The sequence below is a fragment of the Thermothelomyces thermophilus genome, chromosome 3 (assembly GCF_000226095.1).
Source record: "Thermothelomyces thermophilus ATCC 42464 chromosome 3, complete sequence".
In the NCBI taxonomy this organism is placed as follows: Eukaryota; Fungi; Ascomycota; class Sordariomycetes; order Sordariales; family Chaetomiaceae; genus Thermothelomyces; species Thermothelomyces thermophilus.
Genome location: NC_016474.1, coordinates 4,060,367 through 4,085,616, shown reverse-complemented (window position 1 = coordinate 4,085,616; position 25,250 = coordinate 4,060,367). Strand labels below are relative to the sequence as shown.

Genomic DNA, 25,250 nt, shown 5'->3' with positions numbered 1-25,250 from the left:
AAGAAATTCTAGATTCACGTATTATTAATAAAGAACTATAGTACCTAGTCAAATAGCTTGATTTCAGACTAGAAGACAACTTATAGGAACTAGTTAAGAATTTAAACTACCCTAAGAAAACTAGAATAGTTCTACCAGTAGAACCCGGATCAACTAAAGGAAAACCTAGGACAGAACCAAAGACAACGCCTTAGTTAATAGCATCGGTAGCATCATTAATCTCTGACGAGGGTATAGTAGGCGCCTCTTGTCGCTCTTGCCGCTCAACTGCCTTTAACTTGTCTAAGGTCGATAGACCACGCACTACCATATCGGCACCTTTCTCTACTAAAAACTCCTTCTACTAACGAAGACGCCGGAGCCGCGTAAGCTTTTCGGATAACTCGTGCTAAGCTTCTTCTAGACGGTATTAGGATTTATCTAGCTTAAGCTCGGTATAACGTTTAGCATCCTTAATACGATGCTACTCCTAGAGAATGTAATCTACTAGAACAAACATTAGGAATTACACTCAAAAAAAAAGAAAAAAGGAGATAAGCTTATAGGAAGAAAGCAGGATGCCCAAGCCATTGCAAGAATGACCTTGACGAATATAGGCCTTATAATGCTTTATATACGCAATCATTTTACAGACAAGACCTTATAATACGCACCAAGAGCAAGGCATAACGATAAAACCATTCTTAGCAATGTTCTAAGCAAGGGAAGCACGGTAACGTATGGAATACGACTTCCGTTTCTCTACTAGCATCTTATCAACATAGCAACCGCAACGTAGAAATAGGAAGAATATAGTACTTATAAGCAAAGGGTGTTAGCACTATTTAAAACGGCCTAAGAGGGCTTTCAGGTCGAAAGCCTTAGAGGAGGGACATCGTATTACAGATAAGTATATAGATAGCCTGGCAGGCTGTAGCTAGGACGTAGGACATTCCGACAGCCAATCACTTAATAGACCAATTAGAAGATTATTACCGCTAAGACTAAGGTCTTCACTAGTAATAATAACATATCACCATCGACAATGCGGAATCACGGAGTAAAAGGAGAAATGGTACTAGTGATAACTATTGAAGAGGGATAGACAATTGTATATAAATAGCTAGCTAGTCACTCGTTAGGTGGACTCTAAGAGTTTACTAGTGGTAACAATCACAATCATAGTACTTATACTAAGCATCGCTGATTACTGTAAGAGATAACTCTAGTGTTGTTATAAACCCTTTGGCTTTACCGAATCCCTTAGACGACCTGTATACTTGTCCCGCTTTACCTACCTCCGTCTGAACCCTTTTAGAAGAAGTCTAAGTTAGGTTTGTCACACACTCTAACCCCTAAGGTTAGAATTCCTAAAATAATAAGATAAATCTATACTAGACCGCTAAAGAATAATAATATATAGGTAGATATACCCTTACTAGCAAGCGCTAGTACTAAGGTAACTAGGGCTAAGATAGTTATAAAGCTTTCCTCTAGTACTTATATAACTCTAAAATCTCGTTTCTGAACCCTAAATAGTTCTAGTATTACTAATCTATATTTCGGAGTTTCTATCCCTCTAGATAGATGTCGAACTCCTTTAAACTCATCATCTTACGATTCCTACCGTCTCTACTAGCAATATTATTATATTAGGGTAAGAGTGGTTCCCTAGCCTACTACTAGATATACCGATCTCTTAGTACCTATATTCGCTCTTCTTACTTTCCTAACAGTCTTATTATACATGCCTCTATATATATATCTTCGTTCCTTTATTACAAATATTACTATCCTACTATACTCAAAGTCTAATAGTCCAGTTTAGACTTAGAGCTAAGCTCTTCCCTAATTAAGCCCCTAAAAATATAAGCTAGCACTAACCCTCTAGGGCACTACTTAGTACCTCTAGAACTAAACCTCTATCTAGTCAGATAGGGAGGAGCCTCGGCTTAAAATATCTAGGGCGTCCGAGTGTTTATGGTCATAGTAGGCAAGTCCGACCATCTGGACGGCAACAACGATAGAGGCGAAGGCGGCGATAGTAATATCCCTCTAGACAGACGTAAAAGAGTCTACTTACGTAGAAAAAGATATCCCTAACTTACAAAAGAAAGAAGAACTATATCCTGCTACTCTAATCTATTAGAGTAAACAAGTGTTAAAAGCTATCTATTGTCCTTGTCTATCTGTCTGGTGCCCCTGGATAGGTAACCCCTATTTATACCTATCGTATATAGTAAAGCTCTATAGAACCGGAAAAACAAAACTGTACCCTATGTCCCTCTGGTTATATTAAGAACTCTTAGCCCTAGTCCAATATATACTAGCTTATTAAATTTAGTTCTCTTATTACTAAAGATCTTCTTTAAGATACTACTAATCGTTTATAGGTATATTGCGATCCTCCCTACCTTCCTATTAATAAGTACTAGTAGTCGTATTGGAAATAGGATTATCTATAGTTTTAGCTAATATTCTTTAAACTAGTCAAAGTAAACTAACTCTTAGCTAAGTAGTAGGTAGAAGAACTAGAGATATTCTTTAACAAGTTTAAGGATATTATTAAAAGCTTTAAGATTACCATATCTAGCTATTAGAATATAAATAAAACTAGATATATACTTATAATATTAAATAGGTAGTTTAAGATCTTAATAGTTAAGATAGATAAAAAGAAGAAGGTTAGTATCTTTCTCTTTTCTAAGTGTTAGTTTAGAATACTAACTATAGTATTTTATTAACTAGAGATTCTAGACCTTTATAACCAAGAGTTAATAAGTATAATTAGTATTAGAAATGCTATTAGCGATACTATCCTAATATTCTATATCTTTAAATAATAGCTATTAGAAGATTAGAATATTAAAGGTATTAATAAGGAAATATAATTCTATAAGTTAGAGATAGTATTCAATAATACTAAGATTATAATGGATTAGATATAATATTTTAATAAATACTCCTTTACTATCTATATTAAGTTCTAACGATATAATATAAGCTTTAAGAAATAGTTTGGTTATAACTATTATAACTATAGTCCTACTCTTAGTATATACTTTATTAACCTAGATAACGTTACCCTTAAAGATTTAATCTATATATCTATACTATTAGAAGAATATATATACTAATTACTTATCCTGGATAACTTTATGGGATATTATAACCTTAAGCTTTATAAATACTACCTCTTATTTAATATTATTATTATCTTCCTCCCTCTCTATTTAATATACTTTATCTAGCTAATAGATATAAGAGTCTTTTACTATCTTAAGAAAGTATATTAATAATATCTTTAGTAGGTAGTTCGAAACGGCGATTTTACATTTACCTAGGCAGACTTTGTTAGAGGATTCTAGGAAATCTAGGAGGTTAGTTTTAAATACCGAAATATTATAGCAAGATTCGAAAAGACTAGTCTTTTTCTATTAAACTAATATATTATAATAGACTAGATTAAGGAGAAAGTATTATCTAATATAAGCATTAGACATCCTATAATGATTCCTAATAACAAGTAATGGATATACGTAAAAAAAGGTATTAACCGTATTTAAAAGTAATATCTTAAGCTTTTTAGTTTATTAATATAAGAATACTTTTAGAATATTATATTAATAGTTAATAAGGGTTAGCTAATATATAAATATCTAAATAACTTTACTAAAGATAAGAGAGCCTATCTAGCTATACTATCTACTAAGAAAATATAAGGCCAACTTATTAAGCTAATAAGAGAAGTTATAATAAGTATAACTATCTAATAGATTCGACGGTTTCAGGAAATCTAAGCTTAGAAGAGCACTAAGGCAATTTAAGATACTAGCTAAAAAGCTACCTATATTACTATTAAATAGATTAAATAAAAGTATAAGGAGGAATATAAAGTCTAGAAAAGGTACCTAGAAAATAAGATTCCCAATATTAATCGGTATTACCTTTATATAGCAACCTTTACTAAATTCCCAGAAAAGACTAATAAGAATAACTATCTTCCTCTTAATAATAATCACCCTCTTTAGGTTCTACTAAAGGAGCATTAGCTACTAGCGTTTTTTAACTTAGGAGATAGAAAGGAAGTCCTAATCCCTTAGTTAGTAAAGAAGCCATTATTAGAAGTCAAACTTCTATCCCTTAAGCATCCTAGGATATAAATTAGTAATATGACTATAATATCAATTAACGATAACGATAATAATAGATTTAACTTTATAGATAGTAAAGATAGGTAGGAAGAGGATATCAAGTTACTATCTCTATCTAGGGGTAAGAAGGAGTCTCTATAGATAGCCATTATCAAGGACATTAGGAGGTTTAAGAAGTAACATACCTATAAGTCTATAGTAGTAACGCTAGGGATAGAAGATAATAACTATTACTAGGAGGCTAAAAGAGAAGGTACTACTATAATTAAGAGCGTTAAGAGCGATAAGGATAGGGGGTATAATATAGAGGGAGAGGGAGATAAATATAAGTTATATAACTAATTATTTGACTAGTTATAACTAGGTAGAATTAAATTTTACTACATTTTTAAGCTTTTTAGAGCCTAGTTTATAATTAAACTATTTATAGCTATTTAAGGCTATTGTTATAAGGGCAATTAAACTTAAATTAAACTTGATGGCCCCTTTTGTAAAGATACGAATGTATAGGAAATTTGGTGGCGATGTGTCTGGCTATATTAGCATGTCTGGGGGTTTTGGCCCTACCTGTCGGGAGACAGGTAGTAGTCCTGAACTAATTAGTCAGCAACTAACCACCGGGTATATACACAATACACTATATAGTAACTATGCCAAGGAATATTCCGCACACGTGTCAGACGATCTAATGAGAACGGATAGCCCCTGAGCTGCATTTGAACGCCAACTTAACCGCAGCTAGCACAGACCAGAGTATGGAATTTATTCCATAGTGTACTCCGTATCCATACAGGTATTATTCATACAAGTAGAAACAAAGGTATGCAGATCGCTTAACGGTCAAGGCGAGACACCTTTCTTTCTCATTTTCATTTCCTCTCTCTCTTTCCCTCTCTCTCTCTGTGAAAAGAAAGGATAAAAAGAGGGAGGAAAAAAATAGTGGTACGTATCACACTGCACCACACAACAACCCGTGTATCGCAAGTACATCCTGCCGCGCGTTTCGTCTTTGCATAATTACCTGCTACGACGAGATGTAGGTTGACGATGCCGAGCGACGTAGGAGAGTCCATCGAGCTCAAACGGGGATTTGATGAGCGGCGGTGGGACAGCGGGGCCCTGCAGTCATCCGACTCGATGGCTAATACCGCTCGGGGCTCCCGTCTGTCCGGCACCTCTCCCGAGCAGCTCAGGCCGACGGCGTACCTCGACGGCCTAAGAGGGTTTGCCGCCTTCCTGGTCTACTGGCACCACCACCAGCTCTGGGCCCACCTGCCTCCCCAAGCCGCCGCCCTCGAGTCGAGCTTCGGCTTCAACGGGCGCCACTACTTCGCCACCCTCCCCGGCATCCGCATCCTGTTCAACGGCGGCCATTTTGCCGTCGCCGCCTTCTTTGTCATCTCGGGTTACGTCCTGTCGGCCAAGCCCCTGAGCCTCATCCACGCCGGCGACCAGGCCGGGCTGGCCGACTCCCTCGCATCCGCCCTGTTCCGCCGCTGGTTCCGCCTCTTCCTCCCCATCATCTGCACCACCTTCGTCTACATGACCCTGCACCAAGCATTGGGCATCTGGATCGACGGCCTCCCGCTTCGGCCCAGCTATCTCCGCGCCGTCTTAGACTGGTCTGCCGAGATGATGCGCTTCAGCTTCGTCTTCCGCGCCGACAAGTCGGCGGTGCTGAGCCACAACTTCCACCTGTGGTCCATCCCCGTCGAGTTCCGCGGCTCCCTCGTCATCTACACCGCCCTCCTCGCCTTCTCGCGCTGCGGCCGGAACACCCGCCTGTGGTGCGAGGCCGCGCTGGTCTTCTACCTGCTCTGCCTCGTCGACGACGCCCACTACGCCCTCTTCGCTGCCGGCATGCTGCTCCGCGACCTCGACCAGCTGGCCGCCGCCGACGACCTGCCGCCCTTCCTAGACGACCTCCTCCGCCGGCCGCGCCGCCCCTTGGGCCTCTCGTGGGCCCCGCTGCTGCTGCTGGCCCTCTCCGTCTACCTCGGCGGCTGCCCCGCCCGCATCGCCGACGTCGCCGACATGAGGAGGAACCCGGGCTGGTACCTGCTCTCCTTCCTCGTCCCGGCCCCGCTCTCGGACGCCAAGTGGTTCTTCCTCTTCTGGGCCGCCGTCCTCCTCGTCGGCTCGCTGCCGCACCTGCCCCGGCTCCGGCGCTTCTTCGAGACGCCCTTCTGCCAGCACCTCGGCCGCGTCTCGTACGCGCTCTATCTCGTCCACGGGCCCGTCCTCAGCACCCTCGGCGACCGCCTCTACGCCGCCGTCGGCTGGCCCGGCGCCGGCCGCTCCTACAACCTCCCCGGATGGGTCAACCTCTTCCCCCTGCCCATGTCCGGCCCCATAGGCCTCGAGCTCGCCTTCCTGGCCCCGCACCTCATCCTCCTCCCCATCACCCTCTACCTGGCCGAGCTGGTCACCAAGGCCGTCGACGAGCCCAGCGTGCGGTTCGCCCACTGGCTGTATAACAAGGTCGCTTCGGCCCCGCCGCCAGCAGGGCTGCCTGCGTGATGTGATTAAATACAAAACAAGAGTCATATGTTTCTCCTGGCTGATGGGGGACGATCGCCTCGTGCGTCCTGGGCAATTATTTCCCAGACTGTCTGGGCGGTCTCTCGTGACTAGGGTACGGCTTTTTTTTCCTTTCGAAGCTACGTGTATTAATGTCATGGTTGTTCTTTGTACCGGCGTAGGCAAAGGAAAAGAAAAAAATAACAAAAGAGGGGAGCGGCATATTATTTATTATTATTAGAGTATAATTACCTAGATACGACCTTGTTTAGTATACCTTATATTATATATATATATATAATTACTCGCAATTCATTAATTATACTCTATTAATGCAGTATGTTGTCTATAGATGTGTCTATTATATAAGGTTAGATAAGATAAGACCTATAGATCTGGCAAACGGGCTAGCAAACGGAGGGTTCTTTGTTCCTAATCCTCTACTTATACCAGAGCCACAGGGCCAGCAAACGTAGGAAGAAGACATCGCACTTTTGAACTATTTACAACTTACCAACTTTCTTCTATCAATTGAAACCATCTTCCATCTATTGGAAACCATCTTCTATCATCTATATAGCCATCATATTGCTACAAAATATCCAACCTGTAATTACCTATTGTCAGAATACCCATACTTAAGGTGCAATTGCTGGCGGGCAATTGCGGTGTCGCTTTTGCTTTTCGACACTTATTCAACCCGCCACGCCGAGGCCTGGGGTTGTGCCTATCAGTGCCCTGGCGCGGGCCCTCCGGCCGCCACGGCCCGGCGGCGGGCGCGGGTCGGCTTGCGTTCGTGACAGTTGAAGTGGGCAAACACTTTTCTGACCCCACTGTACAAGTTGATGGTGGGGACTGAGCAAGGAGGAGATTGGTGCGTTCCGAGGAATGACTAATTAATCCCTGCATGCTACTTGTTTCACATACACAGTAGCACCTGCTGTGTAATTCGACTGGACGTCGCTGTTTTAGCGCCACGGCAGGCTGAGGCAGCTGGGTGTCGATGACACAGAGGAAGGCTTCTGGCAACGCCCGCCTGACATTTGATGCAGCCGCGCCTTGCACCGTGGGCCGAGTAACGATCCTACACGTGGACGTGGCTTCCACGTACGTGTAGAAGCCAACTCTAACCATTGTCAGACGATGTGCCCAATCATGGACATGAGCGGCTCGCAGAAGCTCCTGCGGCATCATTTCGTACAGTGCCCCTTCCCTCGTTCAGAAAGGCAGCAACGTGCGCGTCGTTGATTTCCAGTTTCTCTTTTCTCGATCAAACTCTTGACAACATCCTTCGTCTCTTATAAGCTTTGACAGTACCTACTTTTTTTTTTTTCCTAAGGATTTCGGACACCAACATCCCTCGCTGCTCGTATCTTGCCAGCACGCTACCACGTATTTACCAATATTGCTCGTCGTCCACGATCAAAAAAAAAAGAGAACGAGGAAAGAAAAGGACTCTCGAACGCCACCATGAGCCGCGACGAGGAGTTATCAGAAGCCGCTCGGTCTTATCTCCATCCCTTGAAGGCATGGTTAAACCATGCCGACGAACGGAAGACCCTTGAGGGAGAGTTGGAGAAGAAATACATGGAGTTGCTTAAGGAGTACGACAAGAAATGTGCCGAGTGCGAATATCAAAAGCATCTCACCAAGGTCTTGGGAGAGCAACATCGTAAGGCAGACCAGGAGCTGAATAGACTTAGAGCTGATACCGTAAGTTTCTTTTTTTACGCCCGTTGCCTTCGGAGAGAGGAGGGAGATGACATGCTGTGGCACGGCCGGACCTCATCTTTCCTCCCGCCGTCTTCGACACGGACTGATAACCCGAGCCACAGGAATCCGCGCCCTTTGCCTTTGTCGTTATCGACGGCGATGGAGCCATATTCCGCGAAGACCTGATCGCCCTGGGGGAAGAGGGCGGCGGACAAGCCGCTCATGAGCTGCATAAACAACTAAAGGCCTACTTTCATGATAGCTCGTCCTTCTCGAACATTGACAACATTTTCGTACACGTCGTCCTTAATATGAAGGACCTATCCCGCACCCTCCATGATTCCGGTGTTCTTCTCCCTGTTAACGACCATGCAGCCTTGACCAAGTTTGCTCGCGGTTTCTGCCGCGCCCAGCCCCTCTTCACCTTTACCGACGTCGGTCACGGCAAGGAGCAGGCCGACCATAAAGTGCGCAAACTCTTTGAAGTCATGGAGAGAAACATACAGTGTAAACGTCTTGTTTTGGCCGGCTGTCACGATAACGGCTACGCTACCTTCCTCGAATCCTTCCGCGGCAACGAAAAGATTTGCCTCCTGAAGACCACTCCCCCCGCTGCCGATTTCAGAAAGCTTTCCTTCAGTTGGATTAGCTGCCCCTCGGTCTTTCGATCGGACCCCTTGCCGTCCAAGCGTCCGGAACCTGTTGAAGCTCTGGCTGCTCCGCCGCATGATCCGATAATACCAACAACCTTCAACCCTTCCGGCGACGGGACGAACAACCCACCTATTAGAGCTAGTCCCTCGGCAACCGAGTCCCCTAGACCAGCAGCATCTTCCCCGCAGGCTGCGGAGAGCAGGCCCGGGCCCCGGCAGCAGACCAGCTATGCTACCGTGGGGCAAACCGCGGCGGCTCCGGTGATCAATATCGCGAGTCAAAGGAGACCAGCGTCCCCGCGTCCGTACTACCAGCTCAATAAGAACGACGAGCGCGTGGATGTCCCCTTGGCCCGCCCGGACCCCCAGGTGGTTCAGGCGCTCGAGAACCGAAAGAATATAAACGGCGGTATCAACCTTTGCAACCGCTATCACTTAATCGGCCATTGCGATATTCCCAATTGCCGCCACTACCACGGAGAGCGCCTGAACGCCGCCGGAATGCTCGCACTCCGGCATAAAGTGCGCAAGACGCGCTGTAACTCTGGTCTGCGGTGCCGTGACGTCTCCTGCATTTACGGCCACCATTGCACGAACCCGGGGTCGTGCCGCTATGATATCGACTGCCGTTTCTTTGAGACCCACGGCATGGATATTGTAATTAAGTCTTCAAATCCTCCGATCGCCTGGTATGGTATTATTAGAGTTGCTGCTGACTTGTGTTTGACAGACTCCAACCATTAAGGTCTATGAGGATGGGAAACGCGAAGTCATCCCCTAGATGCAGTTATCAAAGTCGAGTACTGAACTGAGGGAACCCAAACCTGTCGTGCGCCGTTTTGCCTATAAAAGTTGTCTATCTGCTCAAAAGGGTCCAAAACTGGTAGCTATAGGGACAAGAAACCGCACCCTTTGAATAGTAACGAAGCCTAGAAGCTATCGCTTTTATAGGGAGGGCGAAAACGTGTATCTAGACCCGGTAGTTCACTTTCTTTTTAGGTCGAGATTGCTGACTTAGCAAGCCTTGGTCACGTGTTAAAGAATCAAATGGTTAAGAACGCGTACCCGCTTAGTTTTACTATTCCGTTTCTTAGTTCCATTTCTTATTAATATCGTGGGTGTGATTCTAATATTCGCCTTGTGACTATAAGTTCCGCCAACGTGTCGTAGATCTCATTCCTAGCCAAGTAAACGTGTTTACGACCCTAACTCTATACGTCTTAGCAAATTGTAAGGCTCAGTAGCTGAGTTGATAACTGGGCATGCGAGGTAAAATTATAGCCAGCACAACTCCTACTTTTTCCATGGCGCAAGGCATGTGGCTTTAAGGCCGACACTTTCATTTTGGGTTGAGTTGAGCAGCATTAGCGGGTATATAACCGACAGTTCAGACGTTGAGGTTTAGGCTGGGTAGTTCCGGTATGTAAAACACAGTGTCCAAATAAGCCGAATGCCCCGCCCAAAATTGCCAGGAGCGAGAGTGAGGAAGGAAGCGCGCCGTAGCGAAGCGGAGGGCCGTCGCGACTGACGAACGAAGCGACGCCAGCAATTTTATCTGCTGCTAATGATCCAATATTACGAAACAGGTAGATAGCGACAGTAACGCCAAGTACATGTAGGGAAAACAACGTAAACAAGATAGGTAAATTATCTGGAAAAGAATTACTGCGCCAGCCCCAAACCAACCGCGCCTATCGGTTGATCGCCAGGCATCTCGTGGACCCTGTTTCGCGAGTCCGGCGCTTCATACAAGCCTCCAACCCAAGGCTCCCATTTCGCACCATCATAATTGTCACCGTGAACCGGGGAGAGCGCAGCCTCGGGCTCTGTGGGAGGAGCAAGCGACTGCCTCGTCTCCCTCGCCTTCCTTCTCCGGCACCAGAACAGCACGCCGGCCGCAACCACAGCCATGCCCCCGACAGCCGCGCCAACCGCAATTCCCGCCGCCGCAGTAGTCGAAAGGCCTTGAGAACCTCTCTCGTCGGTTCCGGGCGCAGTACCGTCACCACCGCTACTACCATTGGTGCCTGTCCCTGTCCCAGTAATATCGATGCTAGTAGTATCAACCGGCTCCGTTCCGTCCGCCTCCTCGGCACTCAGCGCTTTCCAGAAGCCGTCCCACGACCTCTCCTAGTCGTTGCCCCCGGCCACAACCGCATCCTGGTCGGGCTGTATGCTCACCGCGTCCACACCCGCGGGTATGTTGGGCCCGGGCGCCTGGGCGAGCCAGACTTTGCGCTTCTCCCAGTTGGCGCCGACGAAGGCGTCTTGGAAGAAGGCACGCCCCAGCGCGTAGGCACCGACGCCGCCCGTGAAGCAGGGAAGGTATGGTACAGGTTCGAAAGTGGCGGTGAATGGAGCTGTAAGGTTTAGGCTCAAGTGGCGAAAGGGCACATGGATAGTGAGCGACTCGGTGTTGCTCGCGCCCATGAGGGTGAAGGACAGGGTCGAGGCGGAGGTGACGACCGGGGCGTAGCGCGGGGACGAGGTGTTCCAGAGGTAGAGGCCGAGGGAGGCGTTGTAGGAGACGGGCAGGTGGGCGGCGATGCTGTCGCAGGTGGATTTTGGCAGCGTTAGGTAGGGGCTGCAGGGGTCGAGGATGACGGGGAGACCGGCCGAGCTGATGGAGGAATTGCCTTGGGCGAGGAGACCCGATATGGCGGTCGCGCTGTTAAAGGGGGAGCTGCCTTGGATCACGAGAATGCTGATGTCCTGCAACGTGACGGGCTTAAACAAGTCGCCGTCGATGGAGAGCATTTTGCCCACAACGCGGTTGCGGTCGTAGCCGCCGTAGAGGAGGGATCCTGTCATTTTTGCGGCTGATGCGGCCGAGCCGTAGTGCAGGCCGAACGAGCTAGACGTCGTCATGTTTTGGTCCTTGAGGGCCCAGGGAATCATGCTTGCGTTGAGGGTTGGCCTGCTAGCGCCGTCTCCGGTGAAGACCTGGAACCGCTCGGGTGCTCCGACGCTGAGACAGCCCGTAAAGATGGGGTACCACGTCCCGCCCGGATAGACGAACATCTGTTGTGCCGAGTCAATCAAGGACAGCGAGTGGTTCTGGATGATACCGTCCTTGAAAAGCATGTTGATCGACTCCAGATACAGGCTAGAGTCCCCACCTGCCTCAAGACCGGCGTACAATTCCTGGGTCGGCTGCTTGAAGGCGATACTCTGGGCCGGGCGGGCCCTGGATCTCTCAACCGCCTCATCCTTGTTGTAGGCTCCCGATGCGCAATGGGCAACAGAGCTGTTGACGGTGCAGTAATCGGTCGTGGTGACGAACGTGTTCCACATGCGGCCAGGAAAGAGGGCGATTTTGGACTGCGTACCGAGAGAGACCTCGACGGCGTTCCAGGGCCCGTCCGGCCCAAATGTCTCGCTGGACCAGACTGCCTGCCTCGGTTCCACGGCACCCAACGCATAGGGCACGAGGCCGATGGTAAAGGGTGCCAGGAGGCTGGAAGGGGGGATCATGATCTCCTGCCTGCCTCTTCGGTCTCAAGTCGTCCTGCTGAGAGATCTAGTGGCAGTGAGAACAGGGAAAATGGTATATGTGAAGAAAAGAACGTCGGGACGGGAAGTGAACGAGCGCATTAGCGAGGGTTGGGCAAGCTCAAAGGAAGGGAAAGCCCGTGCAGTTCCGTGAATTTCGACATTGGTCATTTGAATCATTTACTACCTCCAGCCCTGCCGCAAGAACCACACAACAAACAAACCCTCATACGCGTCTTCAACTTGCAGGCTTGCTCCATCCATAGACAAGGGGTCTTTCGTGGCATAGCGTATCAACATCGACGATTCTACCAGGCATGCCCATAGCAGCACGTGTAATGGGCACTTTGGGCTCACCGACCTCATCTCGCAGGCCTGGGAGGCCGTTGAACACACAGTGTGTCTCCTCAACTTCTGTGTTCCAGGTTCTGCTGTTGGTTGTGTTGTGAGCCTTGGCGCCGGAATTTCTCGACGCTCATGGGCTGCTGACTTTCAGCAGCCTGTAACCGAATTGTCGGGCGGTAACATCAGGTACAGTATATTAGCTGTCCATTGTGCCCGCATCCGCTGATACCCCAAACGCACTAATTACACAGTGTGGACAGTCGGGCGCAGAAACACGGAAGTCTTGCCGGCGCCAAACTCGGGCGCTAACGAACCAAGCCGTTGGAGCCGAGCCCCATCCTTGCCGCCCTCGGCTGCTTTAGCGTGTGATTTTGTCCTGATTTGTCAACGCCCTTGTCGTATTGATCGTCGTGCCGCTGACTGGAGAGCCCCATCAACCCCCTGTCCAAGGCGCAGCGTCTCCGCAAGTGCCCTGTCAAAAGCTGACGGTTGAGCCCGCCGACAAACCTGGAGTTCTCTCCTCATCGTAGTTATCGTGTTCTCTGATGTCGAAAAGCAAACCACGCTTCGGTTCCGACGGCCGCTCATGATGCTTGCCAGGTACTTCAGCTCCTCCTGGCAGCGGTTCTCCTCCTACTCTCCTGTCAATGGGAATGTTCCACCTGTCACAGATGATAACCGGTCTGGCCCACGCAAGACTGCCGCGAGGAACTGCCCCACCGTCGCTGACATCCTGTCTTCGCGACGACTGCGCATATGTCTGCCGATTGCGGTGATCTTGTTGATTCTGGTTGTCTCTGGCCACCGTTACGATGCGCTCGCTCGCATCCCCTCCGGCTGGGCCAAGGGGGGAGCCTCCTCGAACGAACAGACGACGGCGCCGGCGCCGGCGGTGGATTCGATCGTAGATGCGAGCAAGGTCGACTGGTCGCGGTTCGCTTATACGCAATACGTCACCGACAGCCATTATCTATGTAACTCGGTCATGCTCTTCGAACGCTTGCAGCACGTCGGAAGCCGAGCGGACCGTGTGCTGATGTACCCGTCGTACATGTATGACCCGAATGCGGCGTGGGACGGTGTCGTCAGCGATAACGCCCGCTTGGTGATGAAGGCCCGTGATGAGTATGGCGCGCAGCTGGTGCCTATCGAGGTGCAACACCGGGACGTTGGTGACAGTATGTTCTGTTCTCTTCCGCAGAACGAATAAAGGCCGTGGTGCTTCCGCCTTTGCTGACCGAACCCGTGTCCATCAGAAACATGGGCCGAGTCTTTCACCAAGCTTCTTGCCTTCAACCAGACGCAGTACGACCGGGTGCTCTCGCTCGACTCGGACTCGGTGGTCCTGCAGAACATGGACGAGCTCTTCCTGCTACCGCCCTGCCCGATGGCGATGCCGCGCGCGTACTGGCTGTACCCGGAGACCAAGATGCTGACGTCGTCGCTCATGCTGCTGCAGCCGAGCGCGGCCGAGTTCGCGCGCGTGATGGAGAGAGTCTCGCAGGCGGCGCGCAGTGACTACGACATGGAGATCATCAACTACCTGTACGCCGACAGCGCGATGGTGCTCCCCCACCGGATCTACCAGCTGCTGGTGGGGGAGTATGTCCGTGAGCCCGATCAGCATGCCGCTTACCTCGGCAACGACCGCGAGGAGTGGGACGCAGTCGCCGTTTTCAATGAGGCCAAATACTTGCACTGGTCCGACTGGCCCCTGCCAAAGCCGTGGCTCGACATACCAGAAAAGGCGAGGTTGGATCGCGAGCCAAAGTGTCATATGAGGAACGGCGTTGAGTCCTGTGCCGAGAGGGATCTGTGGAATGGTTTTTACCAAGACTTCGCGGAAAGACGGAAGGTATGTACCTACAATCTATTCCATTCCACGGAAATCGTCGCGTTGAGTGTCGCTGACCAACGCTGTGCACTTTTCAGCGGGTGTGCGGATCCGTTCCTGGGGAACGATCGCACCGATTGAGGCGAAGAGGGTGAGCTTAGGTAGCGTATTTGGACGGTCAGTATGGTGAGGTCGTCGTTGCCTGGTGGGGTCATATGAGTTGGATCGTAAATCGGAGCTAAAGCAGGGACTCACCTGTACTATGTATGTGGGAAATGACTTGTTTGGCATTAGATCCAGGGATGGCGTACGGAGCTGGAAACGGAAGGTGGCACGGTGGCACCTGGTGAACCCCGGGTCTTTACAACTCAAACAGTAGCAATATACCTACGGTAAATAGGTAGCTCAATTCAATGGAATCAAACATATCTGGCGTTGATCATGAGGAAAATACACACCCTTACAACGGCCTTATGTGACTTCGGGGTCGAGGTCGCCCTCCTCATCAAGACCCCCTACGTCGAATTTACCTACGAGTCCGAGGACGGCATGGTCCGCAATTTCGACACCAACCTGCCAGAAAACCGGTTCAGACCACGGGACGTCGAAAGCCTTTTTCGGGGCCCCGTTCTCGCGTGCCCCTCCATCAATTCCATGTCGCCCCTGCGGGGCCGTTAGGGGCACTCGTCGCCGTCCCCGCCGGAGGGCGAGTCTTTCTTTTCTGAACACAGGTGTAAACCCCACCTTCATGCCCGAATTTTCCCTTCCCACGTCTCCTGCTATGGACACCTCAGACCTCCTGAATCTCGACTCCTGGCCAGCGGCTAGCGACGTACCGTTTCCGGACAGAACCGCACGTCGGCCTCTTCCTTCTTCGCGCCCCGTTCGCACGACAACGCCCACGCCCTCTGCGAGCGGCCGGTCCCGCCCCCAGTCTCCGGACCGCGTCTTGAAAATACGCACCCCGTCTAGGTCCCGGAGGAAGTGGTTCGACTGAAGGACGATACAAGGATTTCTTGGTATTGCTGTTATATAACTTATAGCTTGTATGTATTTCTATCGGCGTTTACCGACGTAGTCTATATATGATAATTGAAATGGTTGCCCTGCTTTCCTCTCCCAATAGAACGCGGAGCCGAGACACTAAGTAAGCGCATTGGAGCAGGCAGTTGCTTGCTTGTACATTAGATATATGACGGATTAAGGAACTTGCCTCGGGGCTAAAGGGAACCGCTGAATCACACTCCCTCAACACTTAGCGGGGATAGATTGGACTCCCAGCCAATTAGACGGAGGCTAGTCCTAAGATTGCTTCGATTGGTTACCGACTCTACGGTTACACTGTGCGACACTGTAAGTGCTAGGCGTTATGCCGGGATTTTGCAGGTACTTTTGCAGGTTGTCCGGTCCGCCTGCCCGCAGCCCTCAGCACCGTTTGCACGATAATTAGCAATCGGAGTGACTGATGTCATTTGATAATGGGTTTTTTTCTTTCTTTTATTTTTTTTAATTTTCCTCTTTATTTTGGTTAGTTGTTCTTGCTCACGCACCAACTCGCACCTTCAATCTCGAACGGGGGATCGGTCTTCAAGACGAGAACTTGTGAGTGGTGTCCGACTCCTGACTTGTGCTGCTGCACAAAACGCCGTCCTAGACGATTCCAACTCAACATGAAACCGCCATTCCTGAATCGGTAACTTCCCGGTTACGGCTTGCTTGGTCTTCACTCACCTCTGTTCAAGACCTCAAGCCTCGGGTACCCTGAGTGAAGGACGTGGTTGGGCCCCTTGACTGCCGCTCTTTCTTTGTTGGTTCAAACAGGTTCTTTGTTTGCGGGCGCACAATATTAATTAAGTTGGTTTTGTATGGCAGCACGGGGCAAATTGGTATCCTTCGCTTGTTGTAGCTGAAATACGATTCCTGCTTTTCGAACCGCCTCGCTTCATTTTGCACCGGAACTTCAAAAAAGAGATATAATGGTCGTGTGCCCACACAGCTCATGACTAATTACCTACCTGTAGTATCTGACACAACTTGCGCACTTGAGAGACCTTTAACCTTCAACCGAGGCTCAGTCGTCGATGGCCCGCGCGGCAATGATCTCCGCCGACCTCCTCCCCGGCCGGCTCGCCGATGTGGGTGACGATTGACGCGTCGAGGCAGTCGCTGGCCCTGCCGTGGCTTCTGGACACCGCCCCTCCGATGATGAGCAGCGTCGCTGAGAGAAGGGAGAACGAAGGGGGGAGACCGGTTTCTGCTTCTGAAACTTGCATGATCCAGACAAACTAACAAGGAGAAGGCTCTCACTGAGAAACCTCCAACATCTGTCTCTGTCGCCCAGGGGCTCTCCCAAGCCATGCTATAATTATAACCATATGCCTCACCCACCTCCCTCTTCCCACTAGTTCATTCATAGCTCTGTTTTCAGGAGCCATCTATCACGGAATGGCAGGACCCTACGACCCTCTCACTGCAAGTAACATGCGGTGAAACCGCCCGTCTGCGATTACAGAAAACGGTGAACGAAGCTGAGATCCTCTTCCCATAGTGCGATTGTTACGTTTCATTGCATCTTGAGTGCTGCTTGTACATGTACATACATGAGGTACTCTCACCTGAACCTCGTTTCCGTCACAACGGCCCTGATATGTATCTACATACTATACTAATACTAATTGATTACCCCTTCCTTCACCAAGCAGTTCTGGCTCGTGGAATCTAAAGAGAGACAACGAACCGGTCCCTCGAAACCAAGCGAGGGTCCGTCTCGAATGGCGTCATTCAAAAGAATTGTTTTATATTAGGTGGAACGCCGGCCAGTGAACACATACCATAACCACGGTGCCGTCCCGTCTACCGTAAACATATCAACAACGCTTCCCCTGTCCCAGAGACTCCGAGGCCGCCCAAAACGTCAGAGAGGACATAGACCAACTCAAATGCACATGCAGTACACGCTCGCCTTGATCGATCGAGGCACATCCCAAAATACCGAGCATGGATACACGTCATCAAAGTAGAGCAGCCGAACCCCAAGGACAACCCCCCCCCCCCCCCGGGGCGGCCTCCCCCAACTTTCTTTTCCTTCGCTTCGAGTGTATACAGCTGAAATCACACCTCTTCCCCGGCGACGGCCTCGTACCCGCCGGATCTCCTGCCGCCGCCGGCCCTGGGGATGTCCGTTGGGATCTCGTACAACTCGGTGTAGTTGACCGGCCGGCCGCCCAGGACCGCGGCGCCCGTCTCCCTGCGGCCAAAGAGCGGGGCCTGATCCCAGTAAAAGTCCTTCCAGTTGGTCACGCAGCCCCTGTTGAACGGATTCCGCTCCGCGCCGCGCCTCCTGCCGGCCGCCCCGCTGGCCGCGCCCCGGCCCCTGGCCGTCTGGATGAAGGTGTCGACGCCGAGCAGCCGGCCCCAGTGGCGTAGGAAGCCGCCGCCGTGGTGGTGGTGTCCGTGCCGCCCGCCGCCGGGCGCGTGCGGGCCCACGTCGGATCCGGCCGGCGGCGCGACCGACGGGTCGAGCGGGGTGCCAGTCGACGTGAAGGCGGAGGCGAGAGAGGCCGGGGGCCGCGTGTTGACGCCAAACATGTTCTCGTACGTTGTCATGCCGCGCGACACCTGCAGGAACTGCACAAACAACAGCATCGAGACCCAGGTTAGCTGCAGCGAGGCCCAGATGGCCAGGAGCAGGGTGTAGGCGTCCGCATTGATCACGCGGCACAGGTTGGGGGCGAGCACGTTGCACTCTTCCGACGCCATGGGTGTCAGAGCGGAAAAGTCTGTATTTTGTTCGGGTTTGACGTGTCAGCAAGGGATTGCAGGAGAAATGGGGAGAGGAAAAGAGGGGTGGAGAGAAAAGAAGAGTGTGTGGGGGAAGGAGAACGAACAGCGAGCAACGAGGACGTCGTAGACCAGGACGCCAACGGTCAGGTTGACAAGGTATATGATGAAGTGCCGGTGGTTGTTGACACCAATGCAGTTGTAAACCCACGGGCAGTGGCTGTTGACAAGAGTTTAGTTCAGTACACGGGCGGGAGAGGCTCTGTCTCGGGCAAAAGACTCACTGATCATGCTTGGCCACGCAACGCTGGCACCTCCGGCAGTGCTTGCTTCGGAGCGGTGTTCGGATCATGCATGTCACACAAAAGTGCCCCTCGTCGTACTTCCACTGGCTAATCAGCTCATCGATGACGGCTTTTTGCTCGGCAATGCCGTTGAGCTTGGGCACGAAGCCCGGGTCGTCAACCATGGCCCTGGTGTAGAAGAAGGCAGTAAGGCCAAAGTAAAGGGCAAACAAAAAGTTCCAAAACCATGTGCCGGCTGATGCGAGGTTAGCTCACTGAGACGCCAAGATGGACATTATAGGGAAAAAAAAACCCACCATCGCCGAAAGCCGTAGCCGGGAGGATGGTGAAGAACCAGTTTAACCCCACCAGAGTGAGAGAAGCAGCAAAGATGCCGGCCATCCAAGGCTGGAAAGAGAGAATGGTTAGCATTCAAACGGAAACAAAGAACAAAAAAAAAACAAAAAATAACAAAAAAAGAGAAAAAAAAAAGAGAAACACACCGTCTTCTCAAACTGCCTCATATCTGGCGGCGCATAGTGAAGCAGCTGCCTGCCAACCCATTGGACCGTATAGGCAGCCAGCAGGCCAAAGGGGACGCCGGCGTAGACGGGCATGCCGGCAAAGATGACGAGGGTGGCCCAGACCAGGACAAAGGGCCAGAGGAAGAAGAACTTTGTGGTGAAGGCGCGGCGGTCCTTGAGCAGGTAGCTCGCTCCCGGCCAGCTGGGCACGATCGGGTTGCCGTCCTCGTCGTAGCCGCAGTCGTACAGCGCCTTGTGCCAGGCGGCCGTCGTGTTGAGCTCCCGGGCGGTGATGGCGGGCGTCTTGCCCGTCGACGTCTCGGCGAACCGGTCCGCGCCGTACTCGATGATCTTCTGGATGCACCCGGCGCTGCCCTTGACCAGGGCCCAGTGCAGCGCCGTGAAGCCCTGCTCGTCCTTGGCGTGCACGCTGGCCCCCCACCGCAGGAAGGCGTCGACGCAGGCCGGATACCCCTTGTAGGCGGCCCACATCAGGGCCGTGTGGCCGTAGGCGTCCTCGACGTCGACCGGAATGCCCTGGTGGAGGAGCAGGATGATGAGGAGGAGGTTTCCGTTGAAGGTGCTGATGTGGAGCGTGTTGTAGCCCTGGGCGTCGGTGATCAGCGGGTCGGCGCCGTGCTGGAGGAGCAGGTGGACGGTGTAGTAGTGGCATCGCTGCGCGGCCCACTGGAGGGGTGTAGCGACGCTCTCCCCGCCCTTTTTATTCACCGGGGCGCCGCGCGCGATCAGGAACTTGCACATGGCGTACTGGTTGTTGATCGCGGCCCACTATAGTAGAGCATCGCACGTTGGTCAGCCAAAGATCCGGACCAGGAATCCCGTCACGCAGGAGCTAGGAAGAATACGCACATGGAGCGGCGTGATGCCCTCGTCGTCTGCGTAGGTCGCGTCGTAGTCGCCCGTCTCGAAGAGCTTCTCCATGCCGGCAATGTCCCCTATTCTCGCCATCTGCATGATGTCGGGCTGGGGCGTCTCCTTCGGCATGTTCCCCAGTTCAACCTCGTTATTCAACTTCGGCGCTGCGGTGTCCGACTTGGAGAGCGGCTGCGTCGGTGCGCCGTTGGCGGCAGGTGGTCCGGAGCCATCGCGGTGTTGCGCCATCGTCGGTTCGCGCGTGAGGCCGGTTGGGATGATTAATGCAGCGGCGGCGACGGCGTCGTGCGTTCCCCGTTAGGATGAGGCGCGGGTATGGCAATGGGCGAGATTAGAATTTTTTAAAAAAAATAAGAGGGGAAACGTAAAAGACTTGATTTTAAGCAGGGAGAGAGTAAAGAGGGAATCGATTGCACAACGATCACAGCATGGCGAGACGCGGAACTGAATCTGCGCCAACTGCCGTTGCTCCTGCTGCTGCTGCTTCACTGCGGCGACGAAACGCCCGGCGTTGGAAAACCGTTGGACTTTGAGGCGCGACCTTGCGGCGGGACTGTCCGCACCGTATTTTCAGGTCAGGTTCCTGAACCAAAAAAGATCCAGCGCCGGCTTACGCAGTCAACAAGCCTCGAACGAGTGTGCAGAGCGAGGCTGAGCTACCAATTGCCATGTTGGAGGACTCCTGATTCGCTCAGAGGCTGACCAGTGCACCCGCTGCAGGGCTGAAGGCCCACTTTTAGTGACCTGCGGAGTGTGGGTCTCTTGAAATACATACAAGCGTAACTCTGGCTGGGGCAGTGTAATCCGTAATCCATACCACTGAAGTAACTAGTGTAATAGGAGGGGACATTTCGAAGCAGGCGTTCGAGACAGCTCTACATACGTTCTATTCCATTAGTATCAACCTTTTGGTAGAATATATTGACGAAACAACCGAGGCAAAGTCATATGGTGTAGATCATATATGCGTGTCAGCAATGTTGACAACATCGTTACGGCCCAGCCACCAACCGCTTTCACGTCTTGGCAGGTTAGTGCGCCTACCTAGGTATTTTCGTTACCCTCCGTAATCCATACAGGACTAAGCAAACCAGAATTGCACAGGAGCCCACAAGCGGATCCCAACCTCGTCGAACCGATCAGCTAATTAGGTTCGGCTTCTCTATCCCCGGCGACGATCGAATGACAATGGCCCGATAAATAGACTGCCGGACAAAGCACGACCCGGCCGACCGCAGAGTGAGCAGCGTTGCACTATAAGAATCGCAGCTCGGGCGGCACAAGAGAAGATTCGAATAAACCGACTTTGACTAGACGACTACCGAGTATATCATCCTCCGCTCCTCAGCATCGCTCTGGCTCTCCGCCAACAAAACCATACCATCGATCGGCGGCCCACGATGACGGTCCTCGAAACCCTCAAGGCCGCCCTCGAGGCGTCTCTGACCCCTTCGCCGACCGTCATCGCGGTCGGGCTGGCCATCGTCCTCCTCATCCCCGCCATCCTCCACTTCCTCTACACGGCCACCACGCCCTACGCCACCCTCCCTTCGGTCCTGCTCCTCGGCCCTTCCGGCTCCGGCAAGACCGCCCTGCTCACCCTCTTCGAGCGCGGACCGTTCTACCGCCCGGACCAAGCCTTCTCTCCTTCCCCCAATAGCCCGACGGTGGCGGAGCCCGTCGCCCAGACGCACACCTCCCAGACGCCCTGCACCGTCGAGCTCGCCGTCGGGACGAGCGCCGCGGCCGGCAGCGGCAGCGGCGGCAGCGGCCTGGTCAGTTACCGCGTCGACCTCGACGCGGCGGGCGCGACGGCCAAGAAGTTCCTGCTGATCGACACGCCGGGCCACCCGAAGCTGCGCACGAGCGCGCTGGCGCAGCTGGCCTCGGTCTCGAGCACGGGCACCATCCGGCTGTCGTCGCTATCGGCGCCCGGATCGGCCGAGCAAAACAGCAACAACAACAACAACGGGAACAACAGCAAGTCCACTCTCAAGGCGCTCGTCTTCCTCGTCGACGCCGCCGCGCTCGCCGAGGGGAGCGACGGCCCCGCGCTGGCCGCCGCGGCCGAGTACCTGTACGAGGTGCTCCTGGCGCTGCAGAGGCGGCACCGCCGCGGGGGCGGGTCGCGCGCCCCTTCGAGCATCCCCGTCCTGGTGGCGGCCAACAAGCTGGACCTGTTCACCGCGCTGCCGGCGGCGCTCGTCAAGAGCCAGCTCGAAGCCGAGCTCGGGCGGATCCGCAAGGCCAGGAGCAAGGGCCTCCTGGACTCGGGCGAGGCGGACGGCGGCGACCTGCTCGGCCCCGGCGGCGGCGAGGAAGCCGACTCGTGGCTCGGCGCCTACGGCAGCGACAAGTTCAACTTCAAGGAGATGCTCGAGTTCGACATCGAGGTCGACGTCATCGGGGGCAACGTGCTCGGGGAGGGGCCCGGGGCGGACAAGTGGTGGAAGTGGATCGGGGAGAGGATTTATGCTTAAAAAATCAAGCAAAGTAGGCGGGGTGTTGGGAACTTTTGTTGGTTTTGCGGACTGCCGGGCAAAGGTTGCATCGCCAACAACGCTTCGTGTAAATCATTGTCCCATTTTGTGAGTAAGATGATAATGACAATGCCTATCTATCGATGGGTATCAACTTCAAGAGACCTCCCCGTTTGCACGGGTTGAGCCCTGTCTGATAAATGTTGCATGCTACGTCCGGCGCAGTCGAAACCAACCACAGATGTTGAGTCTAAGGTTCTTCGCCCGTTCTTCTAACAACCTTTAAATGCTCATGCAAACAGAGAAAGAAAAAAGAAAGAAAGAAAAATAGCCTGGATCATTTTGGCGATCACGACTTTTGCCTCACCATCCAAGTCAACAGGTCCACCTTGGTCACGACCGCCACCGGCTTCGACCCCCCGCCCTCGGTCTTCTCCGTCACGACCGCGGCGCTGTTCCACTCGAGGAACCGGCTCAGCGCGGACAAGGGAGTGTCCATGGTGATCTCGACAAACTTGCGCTTCTTGCCCTTGAGATCCGATCCGAACTTCCGTGGGTCCGTTACCACCTCGTCCATGCGGCTAAAGTCGAACATGACGTCGCGAACGGGACTCTGGGGCGTGGCACGGCCGCGCGAGATATAGCTAAGCAGGTTGCCCAGCGTCACCAGACCGGCGAGCTTGCCGCCCGTGGGGCTGAGGACGGGCAGCTGGTCGAAGCCCTTGTCGCGCATCGTCTCGATCGCTTCCGAGCAGGGGCTGGTAGTGAGGACTGAAGTGACGGGCTTGAGACGGAGAGAGCGGACGGTGGCACCGCCGTAGGAGTCGGCCGCATACTGGCCGAGGGTCTTGGGCTGCGCCGCCTCGTCTTTGCCGTCAGCCTTCTCCGAATCGTCGGGCAAGAGGCCGTTGGCGGCGAGCCAGTCGTCGTCGGCAAACTTGGTCAGGTAAGAGCGGATGCTGTCCGGGAGGACAACGACGATCACGTCGCCCTTGCCGAAGCCAAAATCCTTCACCGCCTTGAGCATGGCCGCCATCGCGCTGCCCGAGGAGCCGCCAACCAGCAGGCCCTCCTCGGCAATCAAACGCCTGGCGAGATGGAATGACTCCTCATCATCCGTCTTGTACCACTTGTCCACGAGCTCCCGGTCTAGAACATCGGGGACGAAGTCGTAGCCAATGCCTTCCACCTTGTACGGGACATTGGCCTTCTCCTCGTTCAGGGACTCAGGCAGGGCGAGAATACTGCCGTGGGGGTCCGCCGCAATGACCTTGACGTTCTTGTCGTGCTTCCTAAGGCCCCTGGCGATACCCGTAATGGTGCCACCAGTGCCGGCCCCGGCGACAACAGCCGTAACCTTGCCGCCGCTCTGCGCCCAGATCTCCTCCGCAGTGCCGAACTCGTGTGCGAGCGGGTTGTTCTCGTTGCTGTACTGGTCGAGGATATGGGAATTGGGAATTTCCTTGAGAAGCCGCTTTGCGACACCGATGTGGCTCTCGGGGGAGTCCCAAGCTGCTTGGGTGGGCGTGCGGATAATGGTAGCGCCGAGAGCACGGAGGACGGACACCTTCTCGGCGGACATCTTCTCGGGCAGGGTAATGATCGTCTTGTATCCTTTTATCGCGCCGACCAGAGCGAGGCCAATGCCGCTGGTATGGTCAGCAAATGGCGGGGCCAAAGGAAGGATGAACAAGCGAAGAGGAAGGGGGCTGACTCACGTATTGCCGCTGGTGGGCTCAATCAGGGTGTCACCAGGCTTGATTCTCCCACTCCTCTCGGCCTCTTCAATCATGCGCAGCGCTATCCTGTCCTTGACGCTCCCGCCAGCGTTGAAGAGCTCAACCTTGGCGTAGACCTCGGCTTCGATCCCGAGGGATTGCGGAATCTTGTTCAGGCGAACGAGGGGTGTATTGCCGATCAGCTCGGTCGCCGACAACTTGACGCTCAGCTTAGGAGCTTCAAGAATTGGCGCCGGCAGCCGGGCTTCATCTTGCGATCCTTGACCGTTGGTGGCAGCCATGTTGCGCGCGGTCCTCAGTAGTATTCGGCGGGGGCGGGGCTCGGATGAAGTTGCTCTATAGAAGTCTGCAGTGGGTATCTGACGAAAGATGTCGCGGGAAACGTGGCCTGTCGTTGGAGTAGGGCTCGTCGTGGTTCTCGAAAGCAGCGAGGCTTTTTAAGCCAACCTTTTGTACAATGGCGAGAGAATGGGCCGAGGTGAGCAATACGCTGTTCGTGGGGGTATGAAAAACGGCGTGGAATGCGGGATGGTCTCTTGGCTCCACAAATGCCGACGATATGCGCCACCCAGCACTCGCCCGAGGTGTCGGGTCTGGCCGCTTACGGGGGTTCTTTGGCCCTATAACTACACTACTCGTGTTTTCACTTGGCGTTCCAGATCGTTCTGTAGTACGGACGTACAGTACGTTTGTGGTCATCGGCTACCCCTTCTGGAACCAACCCCCAACTTTCGGTAGTTAATATTTTTCGCCGATTTCACGTCATCACATCCCTCGAGGCAAATCTTCTCCATTATTCTAATCAGAGCGTCCGTCATAACCGGTGATGTACTTAACTTCCAAACTCATCAACAGACTT

At 52.3% G+C, this 25,250-nt stretch overlaps 6 protein-coding genes across 6 annotated transcripts; 3 read left to right on the top strand and 3 right to left on the bottom strand.

Annotated features, from left to right (window-relative positions):
• The first annotated feature begins 4,811 nt into the window (after window positions 1-4,811).
• On the top strand, window positions 4,812-6,956 carry MYCTH_2305381 (uncharacterized protein). The gene is made up of 2 exons (XM_003663385.1): window positions 4,812-5,075; window positions 5,197-6,956. Exon 2 carries the CDS (start codon window positions 5,271-5,273, stop codon window positions 6,651-6,653), a length of 1,383 nt encoding a protein of 460 aa, XP_003663433.1. The 5' UTR covers window positions 4,812-5,075; window positions 5,197-5,270; the 3' UTR covers window positions 6,654-6,956.
• A 985-nt stretch (window positions 6,957-7,941) lies between these two features.
• On the top strand, window positions 7,942-10,088 carry MYCTH_2305379 (uncharacterized protein). Its single transcript, XM_003663384.1, has 3 exons — window positions 7,942-8,366; window positions 8,489-9,676; window positions 9,750-10,088. Exons 1-3 carry the CDS (start codon window positions 8,124-8,126, stop codon window positions 9,798-9,800), a joined length of 1,482 nt encoding a protein of 493 aa, XP_003663432.1. The 5' UTR covers window positions 7,942-8,123; the 3' UTR covers window positions 9,801-10,088.
• Window positions 10,089-11,039: 951 nt separating this feature from the next.
• Window positions 11,040-12,219, bottom strand: MYCTH_2305377 (uncharacterized protein). Its single transcript, XM_003663383.1, has one exon. It carries the CDS (start codon window positions 12,101-12,103, stop codon window positions 11,150-11,152), a length of 954 nt encoding a protein of 317 aa, XP_003663431.1. The 5' UTR covers window positions 12,104-12,219; the 3' UTR covers window positions 11,040-11,149.
• Window positions 12,220-13,355: 1,136 nt separating this feature from the next.
• MYCTH_2305375 (glycosyltransferase family 8 protein) lies at window positions 13,356-15,115 on the top strand. Its single transcript, XM_003663382.1, has 3 exons — window positions 13,356-14,034; window positions 14,113-14,711; window positions 14,789-15,115. The coding sequence occupies exons 1-3, from the start codon at window positions 13,443-13,445 to the stop codon at window positions 14,843-14,845; spliced, it is 1,248 nt and encodes a 415-aa protein (XP_003663430.1). The 5' UTR covers window positions 13,356-13,442; the 3' UTR covers window positions 14,846-15,115.
• Window positions 15,116-17,455: 2,340 nt separating this feature from the next.
• Window positions 17,456-20,823, bottom strand: MYCTH_2305371 (uncharacterized protein). The gene is made up of 6 exons (XM_003663381.1): window positions 20,149-20,823; window positions 19,258-20,067; window positions 19,072-19,162; window positions 18,755-19,010; window positions 18,578-18,690; window positions 17,456-18,469 (listed from the first exon to the last, which is right to left on the bottom strand). The coding sequence occupies exons 1-6, from the start codon at window positions 20,398-20,400 to the stop codon at window positions 17,802-17,804; spliced, it is 2,190 nt and encodes a 729-aa protein (XP_003663429.1). The 5' UTR covers window positions 20,401-20,823; the 3' UTR covers window positions 17,456-17,801.
• A 530-nt stretch (window positions 20,824-21,353) lies between these two features.
• Window positions 21,354-24,802, bottom strand: MYCTH_2080506 (uncharacterized protein). The gene is made up of 2 exons (XM_003663380.1): window positions 24,371-24,802; window positions 21,354-24,301 (listed from the first exon to the last, which is right to left on the bottom strand). Exons 1-2 carry the CDS (start codon window positions 24,670-24,672, stop codon window positions 23,002-23,004), a joined length of 1,602 nt encoding a protein of 533 aa, XP_003663428.1. The 5' UTR covers window positions 24,673-24,802; the 3' UTR covers window positions 21,354-23,001.
• Window positions 24,803-25,250: the final 448 nt, after the last annotated feature.

What these genes read in the sequence shown, in the direction of transcription:
- MYCTH_2305371 (XM_003663381.1), bottom strand. Translation starts at nt 20,400, where the DNA reads ATGGCGCAACACCGCGATGGCTCCGGACCACCTGCCGCCAACGGCGCA. An exon ending in GGCTACGGCTTTCGGCGATG is followed by an intron (nt 19,011 to 19,071) that starts GTGGGTTTTTTT and finishes ACCTCGCATCAG; the next exon opens with CCGGCACATGGTTTTGGAAC. An exon ending in CGACGTCCTCGTTGCTCGCT is followed by an intron (nt 18,470 to 18,577) that starts GTTCGTTCTCCT and finishes AACAAAATACAG; the next exon opens with ACTTTTCCGCTCTGACACCC.
- MYCTH_2080506 (XM_003663380.1), bottom strand. Translation starts at nt 24,672, where the DNA reads ATGGCTGCCACCAACGGTCAAGGATCGCAAGATGAAGCCCGGCTGCCG. An exon ending in GAGCCCACCAGCGGCAATAC is followed by an intron (nt 24,302 to 24,370) that starts GTGAGTCAGCCC and finishes TGACCATACCAG; the next exon opens with CGGCATTGGCCTCGCTCTGG.
- MYCTH_2305379 (XM_003663384.1), top strand. Translation starts at nt 8,124, where the DNA reads ATGAGCCGCGACGAGGAGTTATCAGAAGCCGCTCGGTCTTATCTCCAT. An exon ending in ATAGACTTAGAGCTGATACC is followed by an intron (nt 8,367 to 8,488) that starts GTAAGTTTCTTT and finishes CCCGAGCCACAG; the next exon opens with GAATCCGCGCCCTTTGCCTT. An exon ending in AGACCCACGGCATGGATATT is followed by an intron (nt 9,677 to 9,749) that starts GTAATTAAGTCT and finishes TGTGTTTGACAG; the next exon opens with ACTCCAACCATTAAGGTCTA.
- MYCTH_2305381 (XM_003663385.1), top strand. Translation starts at nt 5,271, where the DNA reads ATGGCTAATACCGCTCGGGGCTCCCGTCTGTCCGGCACCTCTCCCGAG.
- MYCTH_2305377 (XM_003663383.1), bottom strand. Translation starts at nt 12,103, where the DNA reads ATGCTTTTCAAGGACGGTATCATCCAGAACCACTCGCTGTCCTTGATT.
- MYCTH_2305375 (XM_003663382.1), top strand. Translation starts at nt 13,443, where the DNA reads ATGATGCTTGCCAGGTACTTCAGCTCCTCCTGGCAGCGGTTCTCCTCC. An exon ending in ACACCGGGACGTTGGTGACA is followed by an intron (nt 14,035 to 14,112) that starts GTATGTTCTGTT and finishes CGTGTCCATCAG; the next exon opens with AAACATGGGCCGAGTCTTTC. An exon ending in ACTTCGCGGAAAGACGGAAG is followed by an intron (nt 14,712 to 14,788) that starts GTATGTACCTAC and finishes TGCACTTTTCAG; the next exon opens with CGGGTGTGCGGATCCGTTCC.